The sequence below is a fragment of the Grampus griseus genome (assembly GCF_964374135.1).
Source record: "Grampus griseus genome assembly, chromosome: 6".
In the NCBI taxonomy this organism is placed as follows: domain Eukaryota; kingdom Metazoa; phylum Chordata; class Mammalia; order Artiodactyla; family Delphinidae; genus Grampus; species Grampus griseus.
The window spans coordinates 99,298,262-99,309,972 of record NC_139000.1 but is presented as its reverse complement, the minus strand read 5'-3'; the positions used below and the strand labels follow the sequence as shown (position 1 = coordinate 99,309,972).

The following is an 11,711-nucleotide window of genomic DNA, read 5'->3' as shown; positions in this document are numbered from 1 at the left end:
CCTCCCACACACAGCCTCACAGGAGACAGGATGAGAGACCGGTGGGAGCACAGAGCCTAAGGAACCTGGACCGACGACTCCTTTTCTGCCCATGTTTAGGGAGAAGAATCCCTCCTCTTTGAAAAGTGGGAGATTAAAGGAAAAAGAGGAGTGAAATCCGGAGATTCAGCCAAAAACCAGGTGTCTGATTTCTCTGCTCCTCCCCCCAGCCTCAGCTCTGCTTGCGGCTGGCCTGACCGGGCAGAGAGCTGGCATGGCTTAGGGAGAAGCTGAAGATAGGGAAGGCCGTGCTAGGTGACCTAGCTGTTGTCAACAACAGAGCAGATTCCTTTCATCCCAATGCACTATCTCCTCTGGCCAACTCGCTTATCGCCTGACAGGGACCTCTGTTCCTGTGAGTCTTCCCCATCTCTGGCACGGCCTTTTGTCAGGGGACTGCCTCTGCCTTCTCAGGGCCACCTGAGCCATAGTAAACACTGTTACATAACCGCTGTGTTTTTTCTAGCTATCTGATCCTGGTCGCAGCGGGCCCTACCCTCACCCTGCTCCTTGAGGCCGCCACCTTTTGTTCCACGGATTATCCCCCAGGGGCCCCCGTGTCAACTCAGGTCCGTCCACGCCCACCACACTACAGGATGATTAGCCAAGGGACTAGCAATAGATGTGGTGGCTCTTCACACGGAGGGGGAGAGGCGTGCTGGCTGTTCATACAGGAATGTGGGTCGCTCTGAACACCAGCCTCCGTCACCAAGAGGAAGGATGAATGGAAAGAGCACTTAGGTAGCTTTTTATTTAAGTGAGTAGGGTGAGCAGAGAATTCAGTTTCATTTCTCCAATGGGAAAAAGGAAGCCAGGGATCCCAGAAGACGCAAACCTGAACTCTCAGTTCTTGAGGAGTGTCTGTGTCTGGTGCTGGGGGTCTGGCATTTGAATGTCACACTCAGATGGACCCTGAGCAGGCAAGTGGCTCCCCGGCTCTGTGCCTCAGTCCCCCCCACGTTAGACAAAGGAAGAGCATCTGCTATTCCTTCTTTTCTCCTCCACAGGAATGAACGAACTCTTGTATATTCTTTAGTTAGGCTATGAGCGGGTGTTTAATTTGTGCTCTCAGAAGAGTGTTTTCTCCCCACCAGGGATACTGAGCAAAGTCCACCCGAATGGACTAGCAAAGAAAGCACTGTCCCATTTGAGGATTTTGGACTTCTCTACAGGGGGAGACCACAGTGACCCATTAGTGAGGAACTGAAACCAAGTCCCATCAGAGACAGGAGTACAGATCTGGACTGTTTCATCCCCTGGGCTCCATCCCTTTTTCCTGGGTCCACTCCTGATTCCAGCTCTTGCTAATGTTGCCAGCCAAGTTCTACCCAAGGTCCTCATCAGGCCAAACACTCATGGGAACAGGAGCAACAGAAGGGGAACACAAGTGACCCACTGTGGGTCTTGGAAGACCCTCTGAAGCTGACAATGGCATGGCCTAACCCAAGTGTTTTGGTGTAGTTGCTGTAAAGCAAGGGATCTCTGTGAGTGAAAAAATACCCATTACAGGTCAGGGATAGTCAGTGTTGGAGGCTGGCAGCCAGGGTGAGTGGATCCCCATGGGATACAGAATGAGGCCTTCAGGCCTGCCTGGCACAGATCTCTCCATAGCACACACATGATGTAACAGCAGTCTATTCAAGGTTCTCAGAGTCAGCCGCATCCAAACCCCGAAGACTGGGAGAGAACTCAGCCTTTTGACCAACTATCTAGTCTATCTTCAAGGAGGCCTTTACACTGACATCACACCAGCCACTGTTCTCTCTCTCCCTCCTTTTATAGATGAGCAAACAAGCACAATGTGCAGATGGGGTGTCTTTGAGAAGAACTGGGCTACAGATGAACCTCTTTTAGTTCTCAGGAGAGAAAGAAAGAGCAAGTGGCTGTCAGCTCTTCAGAAAGCAGATTTTATAAGGGAAAGATAAATAAGCAATGACCTCAGAGGGAAAACCCAGCCAAGTTAACTCAGCCACAAAGAAGGGCACACAGACCAAGAGCTGGAAAACTAGGTCTGCATCACCCTTTCCTAGCAGGTAAACTGAGATAAGGAAGATAAGACGGCTTGATTTGCTAGCCAGTGGACACCACGAGGTCTGGCCTCCAAACAAAGAATGACCTTGTCTTCCCACCTCCTTGAATTCTAAAATGAACCTTCTCCTGAACTGCAGCAACGTTAAAAAGGATAATTTACCATTATTAATCCACTGTATCAAAATTGAACCGACTTTCTAAAACCTGAAAGTTGTGATAGAAAAACAAAAAGACCAGGCGATTACACATAGCAGGCAAGAAAGTAGGGATTGGATCTAGATGTAGTGAGAGGTAAATATGACTTTGCATTTGAGTTCTTAATTTCCAGGCTTAAATTTTTTTTTTTCACAACTCTGAAATAAGGGCAAATATGACCTCGTTTTACTGAAACTTTAGCTGAGGTATAAGGACATTGCTAAGTTAGGATGCTATTGGGATAAACAAAGATCCCAAAATGCACACTTAACCATTTGGAATGAGAAATCTGGGCTCGTTTTTGAGCCTGTATGTGGCCCTTGGTGTGTCTGTACCGATGGTGAAATTGCCTTACTTAGGCCTGGCTGCTCCTGATTTAGACTTTCTGCCTCTACTGCCATAGCTCATAGAATCCCCTCACTGATGCATTTTCCTCTCTGAAGAGCCTATCCCCTAACCCCCACCTGCCCAGAGGAGTTATTTTTCCTTGTGAGTCCACAGCACCTCATGGTATTTCGACTTTCCAGAGGAATCAAGGCTGGTCTGACACTTCCTTTCTTGGGGGGTTCAACTCCACATTCAATTCCTCTCTGGCTTCTTCTTCTTCAACTTCTCCCAAGATGGAATTTATCTGTGTCTATTATTAGGACCATGTGCAGAGTTATTAAATTGCTCTAATAAAAATTATTTTTATCTTTTGTAAAGACTGTACATTTTCTGGGATGTCTTTCTTCCTTTTCTTCAAGTAGCGGCCTCTGCCGGAGAAACCACAGAAGGAGCTGGGACTTGAGTGTGATTTCGTGGTGGGCAAAGTGCCAGGAATGAGGCCAGGGCAAGGGAACGGGTTCTGAGTGGGAAAAATAGAACCACCACCGCAGCCAGCAAAGCAGATTGAAAACTAGGGAGCTGAAGACGTGAAGAAAAGAGGTTCCTTTTATTGTGATGGGATTCCTTTCCTTGAGGGGAGAATTCCTTGGCATTGTCAGGGACCAGACCAGACATCAAACATCAGGCTTTCCCTTGACTTCCAGAATTACTGAATGGGTAAGAGCCAAATACAAGTGTGCTCCACAAGGAAATAAAGACACAGGGAGCCAATAAAGTTATCATTTAATTTCTTCTTTTTTTCAAGATGACTTCTAATGTACAGTAAGAAAGTTTTAACAAATTCATTTCTTGTTCACAAAAAAGACTTATGATTTCTGCCAATAAATAACATTTCCACCATTTGCCTTAACATAACTGAAACAAGAAAAAGCCAGTAACCTCTAAGCACAAGCAAATAATTCATCATTCAGAAACGCCTTAAAAAATTTACACCACTAGCTAGTCTCATGTGTCTGACCCCCTCATTTAGGAAGCAAAACCAGGATCCTTTCTTGGAAAATGCCTGCTGACATTTCTGTTAGGAAACAGAGCTATTGGTCACAGTACACTGAGAAAGGAAAAGTGGGGCATTCATGATGGTATCTTCAAAAAGTTTCTTTGACAGACAAAACCCACATCTTTATTGCCACAAATCAAAATGTACAGTAGAGCTCCTTCTTATTACATGCACTTCACTTTAACATGAACACACACACACACACACACACAAGTTATTTGGAGACAGCTATGTTAAGGGAGTGAAGGGAATTTGGGCAAGAACTTACAAGAAGGCAGCGTACGTGGCCCTCCTTTAGAGCTGCTCAGAGGGACGATCCACATCCACTCCTCACTTCTTGATCTTAAACCACCTCGGCTTGTCATGGGGGTGTAGAAGACGAGAAGATGCATAACCCCGTCTTGGACAAAGGTGTTATTTAGCAAGTCTTGCCAAGGTTGATGGGGCGTGAGGCCACGGCCGCCCGGGAGGGAATATAGTCTCCAGTATCATCTTTACCTTTGTGACTGCATAGATGAAGGCAGCTAACCCTGACCCCATTCACTTTGGCTGGCTAGACATAGGCAGGTCAGGTCACAAGTCTCAGAGTAATATAGGTTTCCTCTTTCACACTCTATCAGTGGCACAAAGCTCTACTGTGAATGCAGTTCTCTGCTGGACTCAAGATAAGAGTAACAACCACGTTTTTCGACTACACAACTTGCTCTATGCGCGTCTGCCCTTTCTTATGGCTTTCCTCTGAGTGTTTGATCACAGCAGTGCTGAAGAGGGACTGTGGCATTACAATGCTTCGGAGGTGTCCTCCAGGTAATCCAAACCCTCCTCCAGCTATTGTTGGGCTCCCTAGGCTGCCCTTTACTCTCTGCTATAGCAGATTTCAGAAAAGATATGGACCTGGGTGCCAGACAAGGTGGTATCCATGTTTATAACCACAAGTGATTTAGGAAATTGGAGCCTCATTCCCACAACTGGGGCTCTGGGTTCACGCTCCCTCTGAAGTCTTTTCTCCCAGGGTAGGGAAAACTGAATAATGCTTTGAAAAACACTTGGGTTCCACTGTTACTATAACAACTATAATAAATATCGGAGATTCTAGAATGATATCTCAACAAGTCTTTCTGGGTACGAAAGTAATTTTCAATACAAAAACTGGAGGAAAAAACCTGAAAATTAATACAAAGAAAAACTATGAATCAGTCAATCTGGTACAAGCTCTTCCTAAACCATTTTAACTAACTGGTCACCCAGATTGGTCAGGATGAACGTAACTCTCAAGAGCTTGAGTTTTGTATTTCTAGATATGGTACAGTCAAAACTTCTGGAGATCAGCTACAATATTTACATAAAACAAGGGAGGGTAGAGGGAACAGATTTCAGCCTTACTTACTCCAAGAGGCTAGAGGGACTATTGAGTAATGACCATGAGCAGTAAGTCTGGCTGTATCTCATGTAGGCATGGTTTGCAATATTTTTCTTACAGAGAGCAGCTGCCTCAAACTTTGTTTTGTTTTTTAATCTTTTGGCCGCACCCCAAGGCATGTGGGATCTTAGTTCCCCGACCAGGGATCGAACCCACGTCCCCTGTGTTGGAAGTGTGGAGTCTTAACCACTGGACCACCAGGGAAGTCCCAAACTTTGTGTTTTAAAATTACTCAGAAGAGGATCTAAGGGACAATGCCAAGGCCCCAAGTTATCCAATTTGAAGAAATCCCACCCTTGCTCCATTATGACATTAAATAATAATAATCTGTTTACAAAACAATTAAGAGCTTTCCTTTTCCTATTCTGAATAGTGTCACGAAGTCAGTTATCCTGTTATCAGGATAAGAAAGCAAATCTTTGCTATTGAGAAAAACTTGATTCATGGAACTGCAAATGTTCTGTAGGAACAGAAAAGGCAAGGTAAATATAGATAAAAGGGTATGAAAAATACTGATATTCCTGGAGAGTCTGATTCTTCTATCCCTAGGCAAGAAGCCACATCATACCCATCCATAAGCCATTTTCACCCTGCTGGTCAATATCTAGTCAAAAAAGGCCAGCGAATCAGCAATGTCTGTACCCATAACCTAAGTGTTACCTTGAGGTTTTAAAGAAAACAAGCTGCTTTTGTTTTAGCATTCCGTCTCTCTCTCTCTCTCACACACACACTACACGCACACGCACATGCACACACACGCGGCTTATTCTTTTACTTTTTCTCTAAATATTCAGAACACAGAGATTAAAAAAAGATGTATGTTTTGAACTTGTATTAGATGAGTTCTAAAATTTTTATTAACAAGAACTGTCATCTGATCAATTTGTAACTTCATATGACGTGGATGTAAACAAAATTGGGAAAACTGGTCTTCGGGAAGTGTCATTTCTAAACTGGTATTTCAGAAAAGTTTACAAAGGAGCCCCCTGATGCGTCCCCCCAACCCCCATGAGAGAAGTTGAATAACGTCTCTGTGGACTTTAAAGTGAAGGAGAACAAGAGAAAAGTATTTTTAGTATCTTTAGAACATTCAAGGGGGAAGATTTAGTAAAAACAGAAGAGGCTTTGAAAACAGCAACACCACAGAGCGCTGACAGCAGTCAAAATGTTTGTTTGAAATGATGGCCCCAGTCAGACTATCAGGCCCCAGGCAGTTTTATGGCAAACTCAGGGCAGGCCACCAGCCATCTCGGGAGCTACTATTCAGATTAAAACATTAAAAAATGTTAAAACCCTCCAATGAAGTCTAAAGGGAAGAACAAGTGCTGTTATATCAATATATTCCTAAGGTTCACGCCTTCTATTATTATCTATTTATTTTTACCTTTTAAAAAAATTTATCTATTTTAATTATTTATTTTTGGCTGCATTGGGTCTTCGTTGCTGCGCACAGGCTTTCTCTAGTTGCAGCGAGCGGGGGCTACTCTTCATTGTGGTGCGCGGGCTTCTCTCATTGTGGTGGCTTCTCTTGTTGCGGAGCACAGGCTCTAGGTGCGCAGGCTTCAGTCGTTGTGGCACGTGGGCTCAGTAGTTGTGGCTCATGGGCTGTAGAGTGCAGGCTCGGTAGTTGTGGCGCACGGGCTTAGTTGCTCTGCGGCATGTGGGATCTTCCTGGACCAGGGCTCAAACGCGTGTCCCCTGCATTGGCAGGAGGATTCTTAACCACTGCGCCACCAGGGAAGCACCGGTTTATGCCTTCTAAACTGTCTTGAATCACAGGTACAAATGCATATATAGGTGCACTGCCTGCTGGTCTGGCTTTAAGAAGCTACTTGTAGGACTTCCCTGGTGGGGCAGTGGATAAGAATCTGCCTGCCAATACAGGGGACACGCGTTCGAGCCCTGGTCCGGGAATATCCCACATGACGTGGAGCAACTAAGCATGTGAGCCACAACTACTGAGCCTGCGCTCTAGAGCCCGCGTGCCACAACTACTGAGCCTGCGTGCCACAAATACTGAAGCCCGCGCGCCTAGAGCCCGTGCTCCACAAGAGAAGCCACTGCAGTGAGAAGCCTGCGCACCGCAACGAAGAGTAGCCCCCGCTCACCGCAACTAGAGAGAGCCCAGGCGCAGCAACCAAGACCCAACGCAGCCAAAAATAAATAAATAAATTAATTAATTAAAAAAAAAAAAGCTACTTATACCAGACAGACACACTCACCACACAACTTTCTAAAGTGCTGAAATACACACCCCAGCTTTCTACAGAACATAAGAAATGCCTTTACCTTTAGAATTCAACAGGATCTTCAAACCTAACTTCCTTCCAGAGCTGCTGCTATGCTCTTTTAAACCCCCTCCAATTTTCTTGAATCGTGACCACTTAACTCTCTACTCCGGCTGAACCTTCAACAGCTCAAAAGTTACCTGTAAAATACATCTTTTCACATGGCTCTGTCAAGGAAAATTGCTTTATCGTACTACTTCATTTTGGGAAGAAAATGAAGACCTTCCTAAGTAATTGTCTTTTTTTTTTTTTCCTAATACTATTTTTTGCTTATAAGGATTTGTAGTAACTATTTCACTACTTGCCTGCTGATTGAAGTCCTTAAGATTGAAGCCCACGGTTTCTACCTGTGGACTGTGTGTGTATAACAATAGCCTCAATGGAAAAGAGAAAGGAATCAGGGACTCCCATCTATCAAACCTGTCCTGTGAACTGACTGTCACATTAGGTGAGATTTCCAAAACAGTGGCTCTTTCCCTATTGGGATTGGGGGAGGGAGGAGTATGAGGATATCCAGGTGATGAAGTCCTCTTTGATTATAAAGAAATGATGATCAGTAAAGACAGCTACTGGAGACTCTTTCTCTCCTCTTTCAAAGATTTTACTCACAACCCAGTAAGAGATCTTTTATCTCCTTCCCAATATCCTTCCTATCTTTTTTGTTAACAGAGCACTCTACGCCACCAGATTCCAATCTCCAAAGTGCTTTGATCTCTGTCATAAACAAATTGGGAACTGTTAGCAAGGCATAGGAAAAACAGATAGATGGGCTAAATCCTCATTCTTCTAATGAAATTATGTTTTGTTTTGAACCGTGCCACACGGCTTGTGGGATCCTAGTTCCCCGACCAGGGACTGAACCTGGGCCCTCAGCAGTGAAAGCCTAGAGTCCTAACCACTGGACTGCCAGGGAATTCCCTGAAATTATGTTTTTTGAAAAAAGGTTTCTGGTGTTCTTGAAGCTCCAAACATAAAGTACTACTGTCTGGGATACTTGCTTTAATGCTGGACTCCTATATCCCAAATGACATTAAGGAATTCCACAAATATGCAGTTTGATGTAGTGTGGCCCAGACATGCACTTTCACTACAGGCTGACCAATGAGTATTATGACATGGCACCTGTCATCAGGCTAAACCAAAAATGGGAGCCTAAGGATCCCTGAAATTTCCTTCACTAGTTGGCTGTGACTTGAAAAACTAAGGAAAGATTATTCAAACCTTGTGTTTGATCACTTGTTTTTGTATTCCAAAATACGCTGACAGAGACCGACACACAGTTCAATATAATGAGTGTTGAAACATGGAGGAACATTCCAGTAATTGATAGACAGGAAATCCTCACTCATCCAATGCCCTTTAGCAAGACTTCCAGTTCACAGGGGGACCATTTTAACCTAGTCAGTTTCCATTACCCCTGTTGGTTTCAAAAATGCTGACACAGAAAAACAGATGGACGACGGGGAGGATAGATGTGAGAGCTGATGCAGTAACACAGAAGGGCATAAACACTTCCTACCATCGAAGGCTCTACAGAGGGCATTTATATTTAGAAATGTCGCTTCCTTTGCAGATGGGGTAAATCACCTAGTGTTCAAAAATAAAAGCAAGGGTGCTTCCCTGGTGGCGTGGTGGTTGAGAGTCCGCCTGCCGATGCAGGGTACACGGGTTCGTGCCCCGGTCCGGGAAGATCCCACATGCCGCGGAGCGGCTGGGCCCGTGAGCCATGGCCGCTGAGCCTGCGCGTCCGGAGCCTGTGCTCCGCAACGGGAGAGGCCACAGCAGTGAGAGGCCCGCGTACTGCAAAAAATTAAAAAAAAAAAAAAGCAAAAGGATCTGGCAACAGTTAAGAAACCTCCAAAGTTCTAAGGGAAGTTTAAACCAATCATGCCCACGGTTAGATGAACAAATTTTAAGTAATTCTACGAAAATCCCTCATTATTTTTTATTTCGCCATACTAGAATACATTGAGTAATTGAGAGTCCAGAAGAAAGTAGGTTATCATGGAAAACATTTCCCTTGGCCCTTAAAATCACTGGGTTTGGGTTATTCACTTAGGAGTTCTACTATAATCAAGTTTTCCATAAGAAGAGAAGTTTTAGCCACTGAAATCTAAGAGATCTTCAATGGTACCCTGTAGAAAGGAAAAAAAAAAAAATAGAAAAGAAAAAACCCTTTTGTGTTTGAAAAATGATTAGTCTGAAATTAAAGATATTACCCTCCAAAAACAAGAGAAAAGGCTGGCTAGTTCAAGTCAGAAACCCAGGGTAGAGGTTTCCAAGGCCCTTTTATTAGGGGGAAGGTCCCCTTTATAGCACAAGACTTCACTATGTATCAGACAATCAGATCAGTTCCTAAAAATTAGGGGGGGGAAAAAAGGAAAAACAAAACACATTCACTTTTTATGTATATATTAAACATAAATTAAAAGAATTTATAAAATGGTCACCTTTCTTACAGAGTAAATGCAGAGTGTATTATGAATGCACCTCCAGGTTTAAGTTGTTTCAGTTGTTTTTGTTTTGTTTTCCAATAATAAATAAATAAAATTGATTGTTAAGTCTTGGATCCACCTGTGCCACAGCAGGGCTCTGAGTCATTACTGGCTCTTCTCCCCTTGTCACTCCTGTGCGCAGCGTTTGGTTGGACTAATTTCACCGGCCCATCAAAGTACTGGCTATCTTTGCGGGGTGGCATCCGCTCATTAATTCGGTCCAGACCTCGGGCTTCTTCAAAACTCCGGATCCTGTGCTGAAGCGAAAACCCTCTGATGGCTACAGAAAAACAGGAAAGGGAGGAGCTCAATTAGACAGTAAAGCGACCAGCTTTAAGTTTCTTAGCATACAGCAACCTCCTAGAGAAAAACACAGAAGGGTGGCTGTGGAGCACATGTCTGGTGAAGGGATTGAGCAATATTTGATTTCAATTAGCCTGGTCTGAAGCTACTGCTTCCTTAAGGCCCAAAGGGCCATGGAAACTGTGAAAGTCATTTTCATAGCTCAATTAATCATAGCAGAAGTAGACCTGACAAAAAGCCCCAATACATTTGAAAGAGTCTCTTATGGGCCAGAAACGTGCTCAGTGAGAGAGAAAAAAAGGCAACACTAGAATAACAGAACAAGTTAAGCAGAGTAGCTGCTCTAACACAAACATCACATAGACCACACAAAAAAGTTTGTTTAGAAGGACAGCTTTTTATCTTGCACAACCAGGAGCTGAATGTAAGTTAAAAGCCATCTAAAAAATAGTTCCTAGATATTTTCTTTCTGATTGAACTTTTGTATTACCAAGGAAAGGCATTCCCATTGTGAACCATCTTATCTAACAGAACAATTAAATTTATAACACAAGTATATCGATTCCAATGGTTTTCATCCTCAGAATTCATAGATAATTTGTTACTTAAAATTTGTTTTCATAGAAACAAAGATAATTTAGCTTGACTGACTTAGGGCAACCTCAAAAACAAATCAAACTAAATCCTATCTACTTTTGCCTCCACTTTTGATGTCATTTGGAATCATTAGATAAAGAGGCTGAGGGTTTGAATTTCTGATAATCAAATGGATGCCTCTTGGATATGGAAGGGCTATGAGATTACACCATTTGAACCCCCATGACCAGTTGCTTAAGCTTCAGTCATTGCATTAAAACTGAGAGAGCCCAGAAAGGACTTCAGCTGTGTAGAAGATCATTTAAATTAATACAAATACAGGACACAAAGGAAATACTTTGTGAGCACGCCTGGAGATATCTCTTCCTTTCCTCACTGTTACAGTTCTGGTGATGCAATAATAACAGATTTCGAATGTTGACAAAGCTTTTAAAACCAGTAGACAGACACATGATCACATCTATCATAGGAATATGGCCATACCTTCCCGGGCCTCTACCGCTTCTACTGTGGCTGTAAGAGGCAGGAGCAGTGGCATGCAAAAATGAAGGCAGAAAAAGAGTGAGTAAACCAACAGCACTGCTGCCAGCACAGACATCCCAGCGTCCCACCTTTAAGCCTATTCCCATCCCTAATAAAAGTCGACTAGTTAGAGAAGCGACAGGATTACTGCGAAAAACTAAATTGGGGGGAAATATGAGGTGGGGAGAGTTTCTAAGATTGTTCACATTGTGAGTGGCACGAGAACCTTTTAGCTAATGTCATCCATAGCTAAGACAATGGGGTCAATCAAGCTGACTAGAAGAAACAAGAGTTACGACGTTTTCCTCATTTTAAATAGCCAGCTGCTAATCTACGTCTTAACGTTCACATATCAAAATATGTCCAGTCAAATCATTTAATATTACAACTGTTCTTTAGTTTGTGATAGTTCAGATGATATTAGATCTGTAGCTGCT

At 43.5% G+C, this 11,711-nt stretch overlaps 1 protein-coding gene across 4 annotated transcripts in view; it reads right to left on the bottom strand.

Moving 5' to 3' along the window:
* Positions 1-9,606: 9,606 nt before the first annotated feature.
* Positions 9,607-11,711, bottom strand: part of PPP3CC (protein phosphatase 3 catalytic subunit gamma) — a 91,537-nt gene continuing 89,432 nt past the window's right edge. For 2 of the 4 annotated variants that reach the window (XM_082656230.1, XM_082656231.1), the window contains 2 exons: positions 11,236-11,265; positions 9,607-10,132 (listed from right to left, as the gene is read on the bottom strand). In XM_082656230.1, the coding sequence (XP_082512356.1) occupies positions 9,915-10,132; positions 11,236-11,265 (248 nt within the window). In that variant the 3' untranslated portion in view covers positions 9,607-9,914. The remainder of the gene's footprint in view (positions 10,133-11,235; positions 11,266-11,711) is intronic. The other 2 variants (XM_082656232.1, XM_082656233.1) reach the window with 1 other exon arrangement.